The following is a 23,124-nucleotide window of genomic DNA, read 5'->3' on the forward strand; positions in this document are numbered from 1 at the left end:
GGCCCCTTCCGTGTTGCCTCCCACCTTCGATGGGCGCATCCTTCCGGGACCGGAGAAGGTCTTGAAGGCCCAGCTCCGTCGCGGGGTGTGGTACGTGCTGATTTAGTGGGCTGGACTTCCGGAGGACGAGGCCACTTGGGAGCAGCGTGATGAGTTCCGCCAACACTATCCAGACTTTCAGCTCGAGGACGAGCTGTTTGCGCAGGCGGGGAGAGATGTTATGACCGGCCTGACTTACGGCCATAGAAGGCCCACCGGACAATCTTAGCCCACAAGTTATCTTAGGTTAATTCGTATGCAAGTTATCTAGGTTATAAATATATGTTGTAAGACTCTTTTTCAGATTAAGCAATAAGAATATTATCTCTATTGCCCGGCTCCCAGAGGAGCCGGAACCCTAGCCGCCCCTGCCTCTTGCGCCGCTGCCGCCATCTTCCTCTTCCGCGACGGCGCCCAGCCGCCGGCGCGGCCGCTCATCACCTCGCCCAGCCCCCTCCTTCCCTTACCGCTTACGTCCCAGGCCTGGTAGGGTACAAGTTCCTACCAATGAATAAGAGGATAGTGATGAGGGGAATCACACTGAATTGTTGATTGAGTCTATGGCCAGAGAACATGCAGCTGGGGATTCATCCCATTATGAATCTCGTGCGATTAATGTTTGTTTTGAAAACAGTTCTGGAGATGTGGGTGTTGATTCTGTAGGTGTGTCTCCCACTCCTGTTGTTAACATGAAAAAAGTGTCATAGCGGCAGTGTGCGACACCGCCGTGTGACTGCCAGTTGGGACCCAGGTCCAAACTCCAAAGGTAGGCCTGTGTTGGGTCCACTTGTAAGCTTGTAAGTGACCAAGGGCCGTGTGTGGTGAGCTGTGTACTTAAGCCCTTGAGGGCGCGTGGGTTGGACAGTATGAACTGAATTTTGTATCCCTCACCTAACCTTCTCCCTGCTCATCCCCTTCCCCAAGTATCTCATCTCCCTCTCCCAAATCCTCTGCCTACTCTGATCGGCCTCCGATCTAGATCGGGACGTGACAATTGGTAATCAGAGCCTTCGATTCCTGCCCCAATTTTTTTCTCCGCTGCTCCGCAATCCTCTTAGACCTCGATCTGTAACATCCACCACCGTGGGTGCGAGTGGATCTGGTGAGTCGCCCAAGATCCCCGGTGGGGTTTGATCGGTTCGGAGAGGAGCAACGGTGCCATCTTACTTTAACTCCGCAAGAGGAACCATAAATAATATCTAACTACTTTTTGTTTTTGGTGTAGAGAAATTGAATACTAGTTAGTATACATAATACAAAATGCTCGTCAACAAAACACAAACATCAGAGTGCTATTACCTGTGGCAGTGCACCCTCCTTATCTGAGTGCATCTGCACGCTCTCTGAGGCTGGCGTCAGTGGATCAACTCCCTAAAATAGAGCATCAAATTTTACTGGTTCAAAACACGGGACAAGACAAAGCTGGAAGGACAAAACACAGTATTCAATTATAGTAGCCACAGCAAGCTGAAACAGAGCAAGGTCAGGTGTACCTGTGATTCTGGATTGTTATAGCAACCTTTCTTCTCAAAATACTCGACAGCGAGCTCTCGAGCCTTTCTCTGAAAAGGAGTCTTCTCCTGCATTTAATGGAACATAAACAAGATGGCAAATGCAGCAGAGCAGATATTTATTGTTTTCAAACAACAACTCACATCTTGTTTCATTTGCTTCCACTTTTCGGCTCCTGCTTGACTTGAAACCCAGGCAGGCTGCCTAGGATTCTTCAAATTGAATTCCTTTCTGAAATGTTCCCTACAAAAAAAATGGGATTACTGCTTCCTGAAGTGCATAAAAACAAAATCAGCTTGAGAATAATAGGTTAGTCTCACATGAAAATAAGAAATGAGCCCGGACGCCTTTTTGGCATTTGTGGATTGGGGTCATTCGGCTTTGCTGCGTCCGTTTTCATCCTGCAACTGATCCATTGACTATCTCAGAATAAGGAAACAAGGGATCAAATAAAAAGCTCAAAACTAAGGGTGTGTTTTCATTTTCAGTTCAGGTCCAGCAATAAAAAACAATAGAACACAGTGCTAAACAACTTCAGAAATGATATGAGAAACAACGATATTAGGTAAAACAAAATTTCAATTTTCAATGAGAAAATAACAGTTTTAGTTTAACTGTAAACTGAGGCAAAAGCAGCACCACTGAAAGATCTTAAAACCAACCCCTACTACACACTAACCATCATCCATCCATTGAGTTCCATCAAGACCAGTCGATACTACTATATTTCTAGGTAAGCAAACCCTACACATGGATTAGCAGCGGCCATTTGCCACTATGATGATGGGCAAACCCTAAGAGGTGAACTTGGTGATGGCTATGGTGCCCTCGGAGACAGCATGCCACTGGTAGAAAAAAGCCCTTTAGTCCCGGTTCGCAAAGGCCTTTAGTCCCGGCTGTGCAACCGGGACTAAATATGCGCGACTAAAGACCCCCCCCCCTTTAGTCGCGCCTCTTACGAACCGCGACTAAAGGCTTTAGTCCCGGTTCTCGTGGCTAACCGGGACTAAAGGCCCGTCCACGTGGGCGCCAGGGGTCCGTTGGGCCAGAGGACCTTTAGTCCCGGTTCTCGTGGCTAACCGGGACTAAAGGCCTCCTCCGCAGGTTTAGGGTTTTAGCCCCCCTAAACCTGGTTTCTTTTTAATTTGTAGTCTTTTATTTTTTTATTTTTTATTTTGTGTTTTATTTTAATTTTGATGAAGTTTCAGTACACATATTCTACGCTACTATATACATGCATATGAAATTTCAAACAAGAAGAATTCAAGAGGAATATATAATATATATTCAATCTCGGGTGACCATATACAACTTCGAACAAGTTTTCATACACAATTAGGATGGATGACCATATACAACTTCGAACAAGTTTCAATCTCGGGTATGCATATAAATTTCTTCGTCCTCGGTATAGTGTTCTCTTTTAGGATTGATGACTTCCCTCATGAAAAATCCTGCTAATTCTTCTTGAATTGGTCGGAAGCGAGCTTCTGGACTAAGCCTCCTCCGCAAGTTATCCGTCGCGTTCCGCACGCTATCCGATGCCTTTCGCTCAGAGGTGTGTCTCCGGATGTTCTCACAAACATAGTATCCACATAGATTGGTCCCCGGTGGCTGCTTATCCACATTAACTAACCTTCTAAAATCTAGCTCATGTTTGAATTCACCGACAATTTCTTCTGAGAACCGTCTCCAAACCCTACAGGGCAAAGAAAATTAAATAAACAAGGGAGTTATTAGTTACTTGATATTAGGAAATGAACGAAAGAGACCGATCGATATAGAGCTCAAATGATTGAAAATAATTACTTTTGCAGCATTTTTCTCATGTCGGCCCAACGCTTTGGATCCGAATCCATAGAGTCCATGATTAGAACTCTGGAGGTGTGAAGTTCAATATTTAGCAGAATCCAGTGGAACCTGCGGACACGTTACATGCACAGTCATGCATAACTCATCGATTAGACATACCATGCATGGAGTAAACAAAAGAGAATGGGCACAAGAGAGAAACACTCACCCAAAATGGTAAGGAAATAGAATATGACTTTTGAGTTGATGCTTTCTAAGAAACTTGTACAAGTCTTTCTCCATGTCTTCGGGGTGATTTTGTAACACATGTCCATTAACGATATGTGGGTCAATGAACCCAACATCATGGATGTTTCTTATTTTGCATTCCCAAATCTTCAATCTGCATAATAGCGTACGCAACAATATAGTTAGGACAATATATATATAGTGCAGGCAATGAAGAACGAGATGAGGTAGAAATAAATCACTTACAGAACGTAGCAACTCAGCATAGATTTGTCGAGGTCGCGCAGATTGAACAGCTGGAACAATTCACTCATATGAACTTGTACAGAGTACCGTTTGGGGTGATGCTCCTCTGTAACATCCGCATAAACATATTCTTTGTCGGCCCATGTTATGAATTGCTTGTACCAACGTAGCAGATTTCGCATTTGTGGTGGTAGACTCTTTTCCCGCGCAGGCTCGACGAGAGGCCCATTCCGCACATATTGTAATGCTATCTCACATACTGGCGCATCCTCAAGGCCTAAGAAGGCACGAAGAGTCAAACCCATCTCGGACGCTTGTTTCATGGCACTCGCTACAGTCAATCCAAGTGCTGCCGCAGCTGCTATGATCTCGGGGTCCTCTTTCGGACCGGCTTTCACTATGAGCGGGGGGATCGATTGTTTCTTCTGCATCCCGAGCTGGTCAACTTGTTTCCCGCTTTTTTTACTTTCTTCTTTCTCCTCCTTCAATATTTTTGCTTGCCTACGAAGTTCATGTCCATAGTCGTCAGGCATATTCAGCTCGGCTTGGGACGGTGTCGTCAAAAAATCCTTAGCCCACTTCTTTTGCTTCTCAGTGAATACTTGCTTGGGCTCAGGCTCTTTTATCGCCTTCATATCCGCCTTCCATTTCTCATAATCAGCAGACACGGCCAATTTGGTTTCAGCTTCACTAAGTTCCCAAGGCCTTGGGAGGAGAGGCTTCAGTGATGGCTCCGGTACCCTTGTGGTCTTAGGTACATAAGGGTCCGGGTTAATAGTCCAGGAGCGGGTTTCCTTGCTGTCCGCCTGCTTCTGCTTCTTCGCCGGAGGTGGATTGGGGGGCGTCGTACCCGCCGGAGGTTGTGGATCGGGGGACGGCGTCGAATGGCGTGAAGGAGGTGTAGGTGAACCACCACGACCACCACCACCGCCACCACCACCACCACCACCATCGGAGGGGGGTGGACTTGCTAGCCTTGGCGCCTCGCCTGGAAACACTATGTACTTCTTTTTCCATAGAATGATCTGGCGCTTGACATCTCCAAGTCTTCTCTCCCCTTCGGGTGTAGGTTTGTCAATCTCCAGGTCCTCAAACCCTTGGACTATGTCTTCCACCGTGACACGAGCATAGCCATATGCGATGGGGTTGTTGTGGTGGAGTGCTCCAGGTGTACAGGGTAAAGCACTGCCGCTAGCTACCTTCGTGGAAACGTTCCCCACGGGATAATGCAGATCACATTCTTTCATCTCCTTTACATCATCCACGGGGTAGTGAGGCTCCGGTGCACGAATCTCGATCATCGGTGCACTAGCACCAGGCGGGGCATCCGTGGAAGCCACGCTGCTTCTCCGCTGCTGGCTTCCGCGATCCGCTTCATGATCTTCATGCGGCCCTGCAGCCGATTTTTCTTTTACTAGTTCATGCACGGTCTGCTTCAACTCATGGAGTTCCGATGCAAACTTCGCCATAAGATCTGCATCCCGGTCCGTCTTTCTCTTACGGCTTCTGTAACAGTACGGGTCATTGTCCTGGGAAAACCCTACTTTCCACGAAACTTTGCCTTTGCCTCGTACACGTCCTCCGTGTTCATCATTCCCGAGGGCTGTTGTCAGTGCGTCTTTCTCTCTGTTGAACTTGATCAAGCCCTCTTGAGCTTGGGTCATTGCGTCAATAAGGGCTTGGGTGGGAGCAAACTTTTTCTTCCGGTGAACACACACCCCTGTCTCCGGGTCTAGCGATCCCCCGTGCCCGTACCACCAGCTTTTGGCCCTTGGGTCCCATCCCTCTGTACCTAGAGGGATTCCTCGCACCCTCAGGTCCTCCTCCATCTTCTGCCACCTAGGCTCCGAAAGGCGGTATCCTCCTGGCCCCATAATATGATGGAACTTTTTCTTACTCGCATTATCCTTATTTTTTTCGATATTTCCTTGAAATGCTCTGATTGCTTTTGCCTCACAAATTCTGGCCAATCATCTTTCAGTTTCTCATGTTGTCCATTGAAATCCGGAGTCTTGCCCTTGTTGACATAGTCACGGGTTAAATTTTTCTTGAAGTTCCGGAATGCTTCGCCCATCTTCTGAAGAGCGAACTCTTTAACTAGCCTCCTCCTCTCACGTCCACCCGGAACCTCATTACCGAATTCATCGACTTTGTTGTATTCCGGAGGTAGAATGAAATGTTCCATAAGCTTTCTCCAGCAATCCTTTTTCGTTCTCTTGTCGACAAAACTGAAACCAAGACGTGCCTTCTTTGGCTCCTTCCATTCCTGGACGGTGATCGGGACGTTGTCTCTAACAACGACTCCGCATTGGTTGATAAACTTTGAGGTGTGCTGTAGGGACTTGCCGGTTTCACTGACAAACTCAATGGCATATGTTTCTCCTGTTTTCATCGCCTTGGATTTGCCACGCTTTGTCGTACTCGATCCGGCCGAGGGCTAAAAAAAGAAAGAGAGTCGCGCGCGTTAATACATATGTATTCACATTTCAGTAAGTTTGTATCACGAGAGGCTCAATGTATATATATATACCTCGCCGGAGGTGGTTGCTACTTGCAATTCGAGATCGTCGTTTGTTGACGGTTGACCCCGTCGACAATGTCCGTTCCTTCCCCTTCTTGATTATCGCCTTCTTGATCACCGTCAAGGTTCAGAAAAGAAGAGACTACATCCTCTTCTTGCTCATATTCTGAGCCCGGCACATAAGGAATCTCGTTGTTGATGATGCCCATTAAATAATGTTCAGCCTCCGGATCCCTAAGCGGCTCGGCTCTATCGTCCGCCATATGTCACTCCTGCATGTAGTAAAAATTCTTTAAGTATAAAGGAATTAAAAAATAAGATTAAGGGGACATAGAGGAGGAGGAATTAAAAAATAAGATTATTGAGCACTCCTTTTCTTCTTCCTTTTCTTCTTCCTTTTATTTTTCCTTTTCTTATTTTGTTTTTTCCTTTTTTTCTTCCTTTTCTTTTTCCTTTTCTTCTTCCTTTTCTTCTTCCTTTTCTTCTTCCTTTTCTTATTTTGTTTTTCCTTTTCTTCTGTTTTGGTTTCTTTTGCATTGGTTTCTTTTGTTTTGTTTTCTTTGTTTTTCTTTTTGGTTTTCATTTGGTTTCTTTCTTCTTCCTTTTTTCTTCTTTTTTTCTTCATTTAACATTTAACATTTAACATTTTCTTATTTTGTTTTTCCTTTTCTTCTGTTTTGGTTTCTTTTGCATTGGTTTCTTTTGTTTTGTTTTCTTTGTTTTTCTTTTTGGTTTTCATTTGGTTTCTTTCTTCTTCCTTTTTTCTTTTTTTTTCTTCATTTAACATTTAACATTTAACATTTTCTTCCTTTTTTCTTTCTTCTTCCTTTTTTGTTTCTTCTTCCTTTTTTCTTCCTTTTTTCTTCTTCTTCTTCCTTTTTCTTTTTGGTTTCTTTCTTCATTTAACATTTAACATTAACATTTTCCTTCTTCTTCCTTTTTCTTTCTTCTTCTTCCTTTTTCTTTTTGGTTTCTTTCTTCATTTAACATTTAACATTAACATTTTCCTTCTTCTTCCTTTTTCTTTCTTCTTCTTCCTTTTTCTTTCTTCTTCTTCCTTTTCCGGCGGCGGAGGAAAGTATATAATTAACCATCATGCATTTGTTAAACTAACTAGCTAGAAATAATACAAATTAAACAATGAACTACACACATGCATATTTTATCAATGACACATGAAAGGTTCAAGTTGCTAACCGCGATCGCGGAGGAAAAATAAATGAGAAAGCTCAAGTGTGGCTCGGACACTTCATATCATGTTTGTTTCAGGCTCTCAGGCATTTCATCGAACACCTTGTGTGCATAGGAGGAACCAAAAGCAAACCCACCACCCCCTTCTGAAAAATTGTGAAGTGAGCTGAGTGAAGTGAAGTGAGCTGAGTCCTATATATAGGGATGGACCTTTAGTCCCGGTTGGCCTGGCCAACCGCGACTAAAGGCCTTCGGGGACCTTTAGTCCCGGTTGGCCAGGCCAACCGGGACTAAAGCCCCTCCCGTCCGCCAGCTGGATGGGCCTTTAGTCCCGGTTGGCCTGGCCAACCGCGACTAAAGGCCTTCGGGGACCTTTAGTTCCGGTTGGCCAGGCCAACCGGGACTAAAGCCCCTCCCGTCCGCCAGCTGTCGACCGAGCGCGCTGGGCCCAGATAGTTGGTCGCGGGTCTCCTCCCGAACCGCGACTAAAGACCCCTTTTGTCGCGGTTCGATTGTTTTGGGGACTAATGGGGGCGTATGGAAGCCTCTTTTTCTACTAGTGCTTGGTGTGCTCGCTGTGGAGGACGGAGGCGAGAAGCCCTAAGCTAACGGAGGGAATGGGAGTGAGGGCGGAGGGGGTGACTGGAAGTACCTCTGGGGAGAAGAGGACGCCGAAGTCGTGGAGGCGACGGGGACAATCAGGGGAGGCGGTGGTGATGAGGATGGCACGACAGGGATGTGGCGGCTACGGAGACGGCGTGGGGGAGCACCGGCGATAGGGGCGGCCTAGGAAGGATTTAAACCAAATTCATGATGTAAAAAGATTATCACAATATGTTGTTGTCACAGCTCATTGTGCACACTGGGCTTAGGTAAACAAAACGTCCTCTGAGAAGCATGAGAGTGGTATTACCTGTGGGTCCTCGTGTGAGTGCATATGCACGTCCTCTGGGAGTGGATTAACTTCCTGAAACAGAAAAGCAACATAAATTTAACTCCGCAACAGGAGCCATAAAATCTAACTACATAATTGTATTTTTAGTTTCTGGTGTAGCGAATTTGAATATTAGTTAGTATACAAAAGCACTCAAGTGATTCACTATTTTCGTGCTGATCAAGAAACCACAATTCCAGTTAGTCGAATTCAGCAAGATACAACGCCGGTGTCACAAAGTCGCACCTTAATAAAAGACAAGTCCAGATGGGCAGATGAAATGAATTAGTAAAAAAAATGCTAGGCTAAACACAAGAGATCCATATTGCTGTCAGACTGCCATGGACATGTGGTGAAGAGCAAGACAAACGGTTGCCAATAAATCACTAGGCATCACTTCTCCAAGGAAAGAGCTGCATGAGTGGGAGTGCGTGCACGCTAACCACGTCATCCTGAATTTTTTCTGCCATCGGATCATGCGACCTTGACCGTGAATGGATGGTCGATCACCCCTCCCACACGGGCCCTCCAAAGCCTCACCAGGACCCTGAAAAAGTCGGTTGGAGGCTACGTTGCAGCCCGGTTTCCGGCCCCTGCAGCTCGCTCTCCCTCGCTCACTTCTCACACACAGTCTCACCCTCCTCTTCATCGCCCTCTCTCTCCCAACGCGTCTCTCTCCCAACCGAAGCACCGCCACCACCGCACTCGTTCAAGGCCGATGCCCGCCATATCTTACGACACCCTTTGTAGGCGCAGCTCTGGCTCGCCTCACTCCTCCGTTCCCCAAGCATCGCCTCATCATTTTGCCCTCGCACCTGTCGTGCGTCAATTCTAGCGACCAAGGTTCTGGCGCGACGTCGACATGGACGCCTGCGTGGCGTCGTCTCCACTGCACCTTCGCCTCCCAGCACCACCCCACTCATGTCCCACAGGTACTCGAGACACGCAGCCGTCCACCATCATCCACCCCATGAGCTGTCGCCATCCTACTGCCTGACGCCAAGCCACGTCCCTGCTAATGTTCTCTGAGGTGCCAATCCCCGACTCAAGCTTCAGCCCGTGGATTCATCCCCCATACCGAAGCCCTGCCGCTTGAGCTTCCGTTGATGTCCTCGTCCTCCTCAAGCAGGCGCTTGTGCCAGCCCATCGGTCTGAACGCAAGCGTCCAGGAGGTGATGATGGACACGTGTGGCTTTGAGGCAGCGTTCACCTTGATGCGGAGCTTGCCTTGAGTTGGATTTTGACCACTAAAGGTCCTCGCTTGCCCAAATGGGCGCCTCAAAATAGATTTCCCCCTCCTCCTGCCCTCTTCCTTGTTAGGATGTGGTCTGACTAGACTAAATAAGTTCGTTGTATATCTCTGAACTGAATTTCTCTCAAGTTCTATTCCTGCTAGCATAGAAAATGTATGGCTGCCTCATAGATGTTGTGTCACACATGCCTGTTAGATTTTTATAGGGGCCATGGTGTTGTATTTTTAACCTTAGCGCCACAAAAAAAAGGTGAGCCCTTGGTCATGAAGATCGTATGTAAGTCAACTCAGTATCTTACTAAACAGAATTTGCGGAAGAGCAACTTTTTATAGAAAACTGAAAGAATGTAAAATAGTAGAAAATGTATATCAATATCAACTTCAGTGATGAGTTTACTTCGAACAATGCATATACTTGTGAGCTGGAACTGGGGGACTTTAGGTACGAAGATCAGCTTGTCAGTGTGTGGGATCGGCACACGCGATGGTGCTCACATGTGCGATTTGGCAAGGCAGTCTGTGAGCACAATATTGCAGTGGTCAGCGGCGGCGTGCCTTGCCGCCTACAGATCAACAACCTCCAGCGCCTATGAGATGTTCCTCCAGCCCCAGGTAATTTCTTACTAAATTTTCCTCCTGATATTTATCATAATGGTTATGACCCCCATATTGGTTCCGACGAAGGAACTAATTCAGATCTATTGATGTTTGACAAATTGCAGCAAGGTGCTTCTCATCCCCTGTTTTAGTTCCGCTAAACATTAATATTTTAGTATACGCATGTTGGGTTGTATCCATTATACATTAGTTTATTTTCACGGCTTGAGAAGAAAATGCCCAACAATGTCTCAAGGCACAATCCTCAATCCATTTTAGTCCATGCAAATTCATAATTTTAACCTTCGTCCCTGCAATAGAGTTGTAGTCCTTCTGATTTTGAAAATGATAGCAACCAAAAATGAGATGCAAAGATTTCCACTGCATGGGTTTGATATTCTATAATACCTGGTACACGGCACCGGCTTTTTTTCTTGTGCTTGACAAAGAGAACCAAACTCAGAAGTAAATTGTAAATATATAAGTGATGGTTGGTTCTTGATTCCCAGATGTGTCGCACCAAGAGAGGCCTTTCTTCAAGGAACTACATTCACCTACTGTACTTTTTCCTATGGTGATTGCTTCTTGATTTTCTGTTACCATGCAAGGCTAAAACAACAACAACAACAACAACAACAACAACAACAACCAAGCCTTTAGTCCCAAACAAGTTGGGGCAGGCTAGAGGTGAAACCCATAAGATCTCACGACCAACTCATGGTTCTGATACATGGATAGCAAGCTTCCACGCACCCCTGTACATAGCTAGTTCGTTGGTGATACCCTAATCCTTCAGATCTCTCTTTACGGACTCCTCCCATGTCAAATTCGGTCTACCCTGACCTCTCTTACATTATCTGTGCGCTTTAGCCGTCCGCTATGCACTGGAGCTTTTGGAGGTCCCGCTGAATATGCCCAAACCATCTCAGACGATGTTGGACAAGCTTCTCTTCAATTGGTGCCACCCAAACTCTATCTCGTATATCATCATTCTGGACACGATCCTTCCTCGTGTGTCCACACATCCATCTCAACATGCGCATCTCCGCCACACCTAGCTGTTGAACATGACGCCTTTTAGTCGGCCAACACTCAGCGCCCATACAACATTGCGGGCCAAACTGTCGTCCTGTAGAACTTGCCTTTTAGCTTTTGTGGCACTATCTTGTCACAGAGAATGCCAGAAGTTTGGCGCCACTTCAACCATCCGGCCTTGATTCGATGGTTCACATCTTCATCAATACCCCCATCCTTCTGCAACATTGACCCCAAATATCGAAAGGTGTCCTTCTAGGGCACCACCTGCCCATCAAGGCTAACCTCCTCCTCTTCCCGCCTAGCAGTATTGAAACTGCACCTCATGTACTCAGTTTTAGTTCTACTAAGCCTAAAACCTTTCGATTCCAAGGTTTGTCTCCATAACTCTTAACTTCTTATTAACCCCCGTCCGACTATCATCAACTAGCACCACATCATCCGCAAGGAGCATACACCATGAAATATCTCCTTGTATATCCCTTGTGACCTCATCCATCACCAAGGCAAAAAGATAAGGGATCACAATTGACCCCTGATGCAGTCCTATCTTAATCGGGAAGTCATCAGTGTAGACATCACTTGTTCGAGCACTTGTCATAACATTATCGTAAATGTCCTTGATGAGGGTAATGTACTTTGTTGGGACTTTGTGTTTCTCCAAGGCCCACCACATGACATTCCGCGGTATCTTATCATAAGCCTTCTCCAAGTCAATGAACACCATATGCAAGTCCTTCTTTTGCTCCTTGTATCTCTCCATAAGTTGTCGCACCAAGATAATGGCTTCCGTGGTCGACCTCCCCGGCATGAAACCAAACTGATTTTTGGTCACGCTTGTCATTCTTCTCAAGCGGTGCTCAATGACTCTCTCTCATAGCTTCATTGTATGGTTCATCAGCTTAATTGCATGATAATTAGTACAACTCTTGAACATCCCCCTTGTTCTTGAAGATTGGTACTAATATACTCCGTCTCCATTCTTCTGGCATCTTGTTTGCCCGAAAAATGAGGTTGAAAAGCTTGGTTAGCCATACTACCGCTATGTCCCCGAGGCCTTTCCACATCTCAATGGGGATACAATCAGGGCCCATCGCCTTGCCTCCTTTCATCCTTTTTAAAGCCTCCTTGACCTCAGACTCCTGTATTCGCCGCACAAAACACCTGCTGGTCTCATCAAAGGAGTCGTCCAGTTCAATGGTAGAACCCTCATCCTCCCCATTGAATAGCTTGTCAAAGTACTCCCGTCATCTATGCTTAATCTCCTCGTCCTTCACCAGGAGTTGGTTTGCTTCGTCCTTGATGCATTTGACTTGGCCAACATCCCTCATCTTCCTCTCTCGGATCTTGGCCATCTTATAGATGTCCCTTCGCCTTCCTTTGTGCCTAACCATTGGTAGAGGTCCTCATACGCCCGACCCCTTGCTTCACTGACAGCTCGCTTTGCGGCCTTCTTCGCCATCTTGTACTTCTCTATGTTGTCTGCACTCCTATTCAGGTATAGGCGTATGAAGCAACCTTTCTTCTCCTTAATCGCTTTTTGGACATCATCATTCCACCACCAGGTATCCTTAGCTTCGCTTCTCCTTCCCCTAGACACCCCCAAACTCCTCCGAGGCCACCTTACGAATGCAAGTCGCCATCTTCAACCACATATTGTCCGCATCCCCTCCTTCCTCCCATGGGCCCTCTTTAATGACCCTCTCCTTGACCGCCTGACCTACCTCCCCCTTGAGCTTCCACCACTTCGTTCTAGCGACTTTGGCACGCTTATCCCGCTGGAGATGAATCTGATAGCGGAAGTCAGCAACCACAAGCTTATGCTGGGGGACAACACTCTCTCCAGATATCGCCTTACAATCTAGGCACGCACGCCTATCTTCTCTTCTCGAGAGGATGAAATCAATCTGGCTAGAGTGTTCACCACTACTAAAAGTCACCAGATGTGATTCTCTCTTTTGAAAGAGGGTGTTAGCTACGATCATGTGGTAGGCTAGAGCAAAGCTTAAGACGTCTTCTAACCTTGAGATAAAATGTGTTTCGGTCTGGCCTACCATATGGTCGTTGGTTGAGGTGAATTTGTGGACCCTGGTCTCCATTCAACGATTATTGCATTTTCATCGTGTGGGTATTCGTCTCGCTACTTGCTGACCACTACCTTTTATGCCTGTGCAGGTCCTTGCTCTCTTGGTGATCCTGGGCCCTTGTTGTGCGCTCTTCTACCGGCATCTTTCTATTTGCTCTAACGGAAGTATTGCGGTTGAGTAGGTGTAAACATGCATTTTAATCGTTTCATCCATCCATTGGGGAACTAGTTTTAATATAGAAAATCTAAGAGAGCTGACAATTACCGCATAGATCAAAATAAAACCTCGCGATGCAAACAAGATTTTGAAACGTGTTGGTACTACAACTCATTGTGCACGATGTGCTTAGCTAAACAGAACAAAAATGCTAGACATCAACTTGTTGAAACAAGGGACACAACTGGAAAGACCCATGGTATTATAATGTTTCTTGGTTCAAATCAAGAGACAATGTTGAAAAGACACACGGTATTTAATTGTCATATTACCAATAAGCTGAAACAAAGAAAGGTCGACTGTACCTGTGACTCCATATTATTATAGCAACGCTTCTTCTCAAAATACTCAAGAGCGAGTTCTTTAACCTTTCTCTGAAAAGGAGCCTTCTCCTGCATTTAATGAAACATAAACAAGATGGCAATGTTTTAACTATGCAGCAAACATTTACTGTTTTTTAAACAACAACTCACATCGTCTTTCATCTGCTTCCACTGCTTGGCTCCTGCTTGACTTGCAAATCCGGCAGGCTGGTTAGGATTCTTCAAATTAAATTCATTCCTGAAATGATCCTCCCTACAAAAAAAATGGGATTAGTGTTTCCTGAAGTGAAAGAGAATCCAGCTGGCATAAAAGTAAAATCAGCTTGAGAATAATAGGTTAGTGCTAACAACTCACATGAAAACGAGAAATGAGCCTGGAGGCCTTTTTGGCTTGGGAAGATTGGAGGTTGCGTCGTTTTTCATCCTGCAACTGGTCCGTTGACTATCTGAGAAGAAGAAAGTAAATAGATCAAAACTACGATGAGAAGAAAACAAATACACCTTCTCTAGAAAAGCTAAGCAGTTGTGAAACAAGAATGCGTCCTCTTTCACTAAACACACTAGAGTTGTGAAAAGAAAAGTTTTCACCCTTTCTAGAAAAGCTAAGCAATTGTGAAAATTAAACTATGTCAGAACAAGAATGCGTCCTCTTTCACTAAACACACTAGAGTTGTGAAAAGAAAAGTTTTCACCCTCTCTAGAAAAGCTAAGCAGTGAAGATGAGAGCTTAACCATAGGAACTTGCACGCATAGAAGAATCAGATATAAAAAAGTGTGAAGCATAAAGCACATTACTGTTTCTTGCTCTTGTTCTAAAGGACATATATTGTCTTACTAGTCATTGCTTTACAGTTAATTGTAGCAACAGGTGATCTATTGACCATGTCAGTCTGTTTATGCCTTGAACACATTTTTACTAAACCACCTGCATAAGCTGTATTCATTTCATCACGTGGTTCCAAATTCTGTTACTCCCTCCGATCCATATTACTTGTTGCAGCTGTACTAAAGCTGTGACAAGTAATATGGATTGTAGGGAGTAGCATTATATAGAGTACACCAGTTATAATGTTGTTAGAGGAAGTTATTAACTGGTGAAATGTCTGGACACAAGTTAAGACAGTTGTTAGTGATTGTTTTGACTGAGCTAAGGGGAAACCATCCAGAACAAATGTCTTGCTGAAATAAAGAAAGTTGAGATGCACGCTATCATAAAAGTACGATGGATGTCATTTGTTGATAACGTGATATATCATGTTTGTAGCATACCAGGAATTGCTTGATATACACTGGGCGCTGTTCAGTTTCCAGCGTATTACTGGCAAACAAGCAGGGGGTGGAAACCCAGTAACAAGCCCAATTCCTGTAGTATGCCTGGCCAATTAATGATGGCCAAGAGGCTAGCATTCCGGTGGTTAGTATCGGATTAGTCTCACACAGAGAGTTCAAAGAGTGAATTTATAATATAATGCTTGAGGTCTGTCAAATAGCCGAACAACTTGATGTGGGTGTTGTGAATATTACTGGATTATGACCATTGCTTTATCGGCACAAATGCATGTTGGCTCTGGAGGGTAAAGTGTTTGAATGTTTACTGAGGGGGTTCCAGGCATTTATCGGCACAAATGGGCTATTGCTGAGGGCATTAACCCATTTGCATGGTGCGTCAATGAACTCCCTGGTCTAACTAGTGGAACTGTGGGGCACAGGTGTGGTAGCAGTGGGATTAGTTTTGCCGCATAGAGTTCAAACATAAACCATCTGTTGGAACGAAATCTTCTAGGCTAGGCCATTGGAACCATAAAGCAAATTAACAGAGCATCAATTCTGAGCATTGGAACAAAATTAACATACTGATTCATTCAAATGCGAACCATATAGCAAATTAGCCATCTGTTCCAACAGCATTACACAAGAAGTGTTGGAATATTAGGCAAGTTCATGATTAATTCCAGTAAATAATTCATGACTAGAAGAGATACTAGCATGCAATAATCTAGCAAACTAGAAGAACAGCAAGACATGCATAACAGCAGCAAACACGTAACAATAGCTGTAGAAACAGACATGAACAGAGGATGTTGGACGTACTGATCGTTAGCTATTATGGGTGCGACAGTGTTGATGACGATGTTGGCGACGATCTGCTGCTGACGGCGATGAATACGACGATGAGTAGCACCGCCCGACTTGGACGAAAAACGACCCGTGATGACGAATTTGAGCAGTCGCGCACAGCGCTTCCCAAAAACCTAATTCGTCCTCTCCCGGTGCAGGATCGCAAAGACGAACGGTTCCGGAGACCTGCTCTCCCACGCGCCGATGCACGCCGGCGTTTGGGATGGAGTAGACTACGATGGCGGCGCAAGTTGTGAGATGAGGCAAAACCCTAGGTGTTTTTCGGTGTGTCTCAGGCCGCAGCCGGTAGCTGTATATATATTAGGACCAGAGGCGGTATTATGTCGCGACCACAATACCAAACCGACTCGGTTTCTAATTCGTATACTTACCGGACAAGAAATAAAAAACTTGTCTGCCAAGACATAAAAATAAAACGGCAAAAGGAAGCTGCGCTCCTGCAAGGAGACAGACCGGATTTCGGCGGACCATTCACGCGCATGTCGCATGTACGCCTCGCCTCGCCATGCCCCGGCCAGGCCAGGCGAGGCGAGCGAGCGCGCGCGTGTGGTTTTCCCTTTCTCTTCTCACACACCACTTAGAATGATGGAGAGAACCCACTATATAAAGAGGTCCAACTCTTCTTCAACTTCCAAAGTGGGACTAAACTTAGCACCACCTCTTGCCATTTTACACATGGGCTTTGAGATTTCAGAAATTGCTATGGGCCTAGCCCATTAATTCTAACAATCCCCCACCAGATCTTAAATACCCATTTAGAGATTTGCCTTCTCTCATCACTTGTTTAATATACCAGTGTTTCAGCAGAGACTGTTAAGTTGAACTTCTGCCTAGAACTTTAAGCTACATCCATTCACAACTTGACAATGGACTATGCCTTGAATTGCTAGTTTTGTGTGAACAGGTTTCACTCAAAGTCTTAACCAGTACCTGACCGCCAGTAGGCTACCCCGCGGTTTGGAGCTTATACGTCATACTCCCTGGTCTCTTCGTGAGCTTACTAGAGATCACCCAAATCTCATAGACTGCGACGTTTACAGTCAGAACTCATATAGGTGTGTTCTTTCAAGACTGCTCTGTAGGACAGCATCTTTGCTAATTATAGCCAATAGAACCACATTAAGGCATGTTGCCAACCTGCCTTACAGATCTGAGCCTTACAGCTCTGAGAGTTTTGCATCTTCACTTGGAGACGATCATAAGTTATTACTCTCCTTAGTTAACCAATAGCTTGTTCTTCCCAGATCCTAATTCAGGGGATCTCCGATCACAAAGGTTGGGTTACTACTATGGTGTAACATCTATGGGTCTCATACCCATCTCCCACGATGCAATATCTATCACATTTCGTGATAGTCCCTTTGTAAAGGGATCTGCCAGGTTTTTGTCTGTTTGTATATACGTAACAGTTATTACTCCGGAGTTTCTCAACTTCCTGACAGACTTCAAACGTCTTTTCACGTGTCTTGATGACTTTGCATTATCTTTAGAATTGTTCACTTTAGCGATAACCGTTTGGTTATCACAATTCATAAGAATAGCCGGTACAGGTTTTTCAACAACCGGCAAGTCCATCAAGAGCTCACGCAGCCATTCTGCCTCAACAGTAGCTGTGTCCAAAGCAGTTAATTCTGCTTCCATAGTTGACCTCGTCAATATGGTTTGCTTGCAAGACCTCCATGACACTGCGCCACCACCATGAGTAAATACATACCCACTTGTTGCGTAAAGTACATCAACATCGGAGATCCAATTTGAATCACTATATCCTTCTAGCACAGCAGGATGCCCTGAATAAGTAATTCTGTAACTCATAGTACCTCTCAGATAGCGCAAGACCCTTTCTAGTGCATGCCAATGATCATCACCCGGGTTGGACATGAACCTACTCAGTTTGCTCACAGCAAAAGAGATATCTGGTCTTGTAGCGCTAGCTAAGTACATGAGTGAACCGACAATTTGAGAGTATCTTAATTGATCTCTCGTTTCTTTCTTGTTCTTTCTGAGTGTCACGCTGGGTTCATAAGGTGTTGGAGAAGGCTTGCTATCCATAAAACCGAATCGGTTCAAGACCTTCTCAACATAGTGAGATTGCGTTAATGTAATCCCACTCTCATCCTTAATAAGTTTGATGTTTAGAATTACATCGGCTTCTCCCAGATCTTTCATGTCAAAACTTTTTGATAGAAAAGACTTGACCTCATTGATTGCATTAATGTTTGTACCAAAGATCAGTATGTCGTCCACATACAAACATAATATGACACTATTGCCCCCACCATGGCGATAGTAAACACACCTATCAGCCTCGTTAATGACAAATCCTGCAGAAGTCAGAGTTCTTTCAAACTTCTCATGCCATTGCTTAGGTGCCTGTTTCATACCATACAAAGATTTTAACAACTTGCACACCTTTCTCTCTTCACCCTTTACCACAAACCCGTCAGGCTGATCCATATAGATCTCCTCTTCCAACTCTCCATTGAGAAAAGCTGTCTTTACATCCATTTGATGAATGATAAGACCATAAGAGGCAGCCATGGAAAGTAACACTCGAATGGTGGTCATTCTAGCAACGGGTGAATAGGTGTCAAAGTAATCTTCGCCTTCTTTCTGAGTGTAGCCCTTGGCCACTAGCCGCGCCTTGTACTTATCAATAGTACCATCAGGCTTTAGCTTCTTTTTGAACACCCACTTACAGCCCACAGGTTTACAACCATATGGTCTATCAGTTAGTTCCCAAGTTCCATTAGAAAGAATTGAGTCCATCTCATTATGAACAGCTTCTTTCCAATCATCTACATCCGGAGATGCATATGCTTCTGCAATCGTCTTGGGTGTGTCGTCCACAAGGTATACAATGAAATCATCACCAAAGGATTTTGCAATCCTTTGTCTCTTGTTCCTTCTAGGAACTTCATTGTTATCCTTCTCAAGGACTTCCTCATGTGATTGTTCGAAATATTCATCAGTTGTACTAGATTCAGGAATTATCTCAGAAGAAAATCTAGCAATGCTATGCATATCTTTCATAGGAAATATGTTCTCAAAAAATGTTGCATCACGAGATTCCATTATAGTATCAACATGCATATCAGGTACTTCAGATTTTACCACTAAAAACCTATAAGCAATGCTCCGTTGAGCATACCCTAGAAAGACACAATCCACTGTCTTTGGTCCAAGTTTGCGTTTCTTAGGAATAGGAATATTGACCTTTGCCAAACATCCCCAAGTGCGCAAATAAGAAAGTGATGGTTTTGTCCCAACCCACTCCTCATAAGGGGTTTTCTCTTTATTATTGTTGGGAACTCTATTCAGGACATGACATGAAGTCAATAGAGCCTCCCCCACCATGCCTTAGATAAACCAGCAGTGTCTAACATGGCATTCACCAAGTCAGTCAATGTGCGGTTTTTCCTCTCGGCCACTCCATTTGATTGAGGTGAATAGGGAGGCGTCCTCTCATGAATAATACCATGTTCCTCACAAAATTCATCAAAAACTTTTGGAAAATACTCTCCACCACGATCGGACCTAAGACGCTTGATCTTTCTCTCTAGTTGATTTTCAACTTCAGCTTTATAGATTTTAAAGTAGTCTAATGCATCATCTTTAGTTTGCAACAAATAAACATAGCAAAATCTAGTCGCATCATCAATCAAAGTCATGAAATATCTCTTTCCACCTTTTGTCAACACACCATTCATCTCACAAAGATCAGAATGTATGAGTTCTAGAGGTGCCAAGTTTCTCTCCTCGGCAGCCTTATGAGGCTTTCGAGGTTGCTTAGATTGCACACAACTATGGCACTTAGAACCTTTGGAAACTGTGAAGTTCCGAATTAAACTCATGCTGGATAGCCGAGACATTAAACCAAAATTAATATGACATAAACGAGAGTGCCAAATACTTGCATCATCATTAACATTAGCACAAATTTGGTTTATTGACTTATTGCAAAAATCTGAAAGAGAAAAGCGGAACAAGCCTCCGCACTCATAGCCTTTTCCTATAAATTGTCCAAATCTTGACACGATTACTTTATTGGACTCTAAAACTACCTTAAATCCATCTCGACATAGAAGGGAGCCGCTAACTAGATTCTTGTTCATAGTAGGGACATGCTGCACGTTCCTTAGTTGCACGATCTTTCCCGAAGTAAACTTCAGATCCACCGTGCCAATGCCACGAACAGAAGCATGTGACCCATTCCCCATTAGGACGGAAGAATTCCTTGCGACCTGATAAGAAGTAAACAGGGAGATGTCAGCACACACATGAACGTTAGCACCCGAATCAATCCACCACGAAGATGATTGAAATACTGAAAGCACAATAGGTAAATTACCATACCCATCTATTGCTAGCGGTCACCATGTTGACAGTCTTGGAGCTTGTTTTCCCTCTGCGGTCTGCACGTTCAGGGCATTCCTTGGAAAAGTGTCCAGGCTTCCCACAGGCGTAGCACTCTAGCTCAGCCTTGTTGAACTTCTTCTTCTTGAAGGTAGTAGTCTTGGTAGGCTTGTTGAAAACAGGTTTGTTCTTCCCTTTGTTCTTGTTCTGTGGGTACCTCTGCACCATGTTAGCAGTAGGCTGAACCTCACCTCCTTTTTCAGTGGTATCTTTAGCCCGAGCTTTTTCTTCAACATCAAGAGATGCAATCAGATTTTCAACTGATATCTCCTGTCTCTTATGCTTCAGAGTTGTGGCGAAATTTCTCCATGAAGGAGGCAACTTTGCAATCATGCACCCAGCCACAAATTTGTCGGGTAGAACACATTTAAGGAGTTCAAGTTCCTTCACAATGCACTGTATCTCATGAGCTTGTTCAACCACAGAACGGTTATTCACCATCTTGTAGTCATGAAAACTCTCCATGATGTACAGTTCACTGCCTGCATCTGTTGCACCGAATTTTGTATTCAGTGCATCCCACAGAATTTTTCCGTCGTTTATGTGCATGTACACATCACACAGACGGTCAGCAAGAATACTCAGAATGCATCCCACAAACATAGTATTGGCTTCCTGGAATTTTCTTCGATCTTCATCGGTCATTCCCTCTGGAGCACCAACACTAGCGTGGAAAACTTTCAGAGCAGTAAGCCAGAGCGTGGTCTTCACCTGCCACCTCTTAAAGTGCACACCGGTAAACTTATCCGGCCTCAGTGCATCAGCGAATCCAGCCATAGTTAACTCAGGAAATTGCCTATAATTAGGTTTTTGGATTGTTGGAATATTAGGCAAGTTCATGATTAATTCCAGTAAATAATTCATGACTAGAAGAGATACTAGCATGCAATAATCTAGCAAACTAGAAGAACAGCAAGACATGCATAACAGCAGCAAACACGTAACAATAGCTGTAGAAACAGACATGAACAGAGGATGTTGGACGTACTGATCGTTAGCTATTATGGGTGCGACAGTGTTGATGACGATGTTGGCGACGATCTGCTGCTGACGGCGATGAATACGACGATGAGTAGCACCGCCCGACTTGGACGGAAAACGACCCGTGATGACGAATTTGAGCAGTCGCGCACAGCGCTTCCCAAAAACCTAATTCGTCCTCTCCCGGTGCAGGATCGCAAAGACGAACGGTTTCGGAGACCTGCTCTCCCACGCGCCGATGCACGCCGGCGTTTGGGATGGAGTAGACTACGATGGCGGCGCAAGTTGTGAGATGAGGCAAAACCCTAGGTGTTTTTCGGTGTGTCTCAGGCCGCAGCCGGTAGCTGTATATATATTAGGACCAGAGGCGGTATTGTGTCGCGACCACAATCCCAAACCGACTCGGTTTCTAATTCGTATACTTACCGAAACGGCAAAAGGAAGCTGCGCTCCTGCAAGGAGACAGGCCGGATTTCGGCGGACCATTCACGCACATGTCGCATGTACGCGCCGCCTCGGCACGGCACGGCGAGGCGAGCGAGCGCGCGTGTGGTTTTCCCTTTCTCTTCTCACACACCACTTAGAATGGTGGAGAGAACCCACTATATAAAGAGGTCCAACTCTTCTTCAACTTCCAAGGTGGGACTAAACTTAGCACCACCTCTTGCCATTTTACACATGGGCTTTGAGATTTCAGAAATTGCTATGGGCCTAGCCCATTAATTCTAACAAGAAGAGCATCATAAGAAGAGCATTAGACCATATTACTTAGGATAAAATGAATACAGCTTATGCAGGTGGTTTAGTAAAAATGAGTTCAAGGCATAAACAGACTGACATGGTTAATAGAGCTTATATCTGATTCAGTGAAGATTATTGGTCTAATTTGTACAGGAGACCAGAAGTGCCAAATTACTTAGGATGCATTATTACAAAACATGTAACACAGCACAATCTTTTGCAATTACAAAGAGGAAGGAGGGAGGGCCAGCCCGGATCCGGTCGGCGGCGGGAGTTTGGAAGAGGGAGCAGGGGGCAGCCGCATTACCTGACGGAGGGACGGCGGCGCAGGCCGGAGGGGCAACGGCGAGGCGGCGGAGGACGGAGGGACGGCTGCGGTGACGGCGGCGCAGGCCGTAGAGGCGACGGCGAGGCGGCGCAGAACGGAGGGACGGCTACAGTGCGGCGGCGCAGGCCGGAGGGGCGACGGCGAGGCAGCGCAGGACGGCGGCGCGGGCCGGAGGGGCGGCGCCGTGCCCTAGCTCCTGCTGCGGGTCCAATTTCGCTCCAGCAAATGCGAAGTAATATTTTTTTTATGAAGGGTCAGTGCCTCAGTGGTAATAATTTTAAATATAAGGATGGATGGCCATTTATTTAGTTTAAAACACATATGGCGCGTTACCCGCATCGATTTTTGTTGTATTACGTGTTCTGATTGAGAAAAAACAGCTTATAAACCAAACCATTATCCCCACATAATTTGGTTGCTCGTATATAGGTTAGCTGTATGAGGGAACTAATTTTGACCCGTCGCTTGCTTGGCCGTATTGTGTTAGGCGCACGTATGACGCATTGTTTGGTTGCAACCTGCATAA

The 23,124-nt window shown here is 45.1% G+C and overlaps 1 protein-coding gene across 2 annotated transcripts; it reads right to left on the minus strand.

The window, feature by feature from the left end:
* Positions 1-1,246: 1,246 nt before the first annotated feature.
* On the minus strand, positions 1,247-22,854 carry LOC109767731 (uncharacterized). 2 transcript variants are annotated; one of them, XM_073497305.1, is made up of 10 exons: positions 22,578-22,854; positions 14,349-14,439; positions 14,144-14,246; positions 13,976-14,062; positions 8,463-8,516; positions 8,202-8,335; positions 1,872-1,958; positions 1,695-1,794; positions 1,533-1,619; positions 1,247-1,410 (listed from the first exon to the last, which is right to left on the minus strand). In XM_073497305.1, exons 2-10 carry the CDS (start codon positions 14,414-14,416, stop codon positions 1,324-1,326), a joined length of 807 nt encoding a protein of 268 aa, XP_073353406.1. In that variant the 5' UTR covers positions 14,417-14,439; positions 22,578-22,854; the 3' UTR covers positions 1,247-1,323. The 2 variants fall into 2 exon arrangements, with proteins under 2 accessions (XP_073353406.1, XP_073353407.1); XM_073497306.1 differs by lacking the exon at positions 22,578-22,854 and having other exon boundaries at positions 14,349-14,472.
* Between the last annotated feature and the right edge of the window lie 270 nt (positions 22,855-23,124).

This window comes from Aegilops tauschii, chromosome 4, assembly GCF_002575655.3.
Source record: "Aegilops tauschii subsp. strangulata cultivar AL8/78 chromosome 4, Aet v6.0, whole genome shotgun sequence".
Classification (NCBI taxonomy): domain Eukaryota; kingdom Viridiplantae; phylum Streptophyta; class Magnoliopsida; order Poales; family Poaceae; genus Aegilops; species Aegilops tauschii.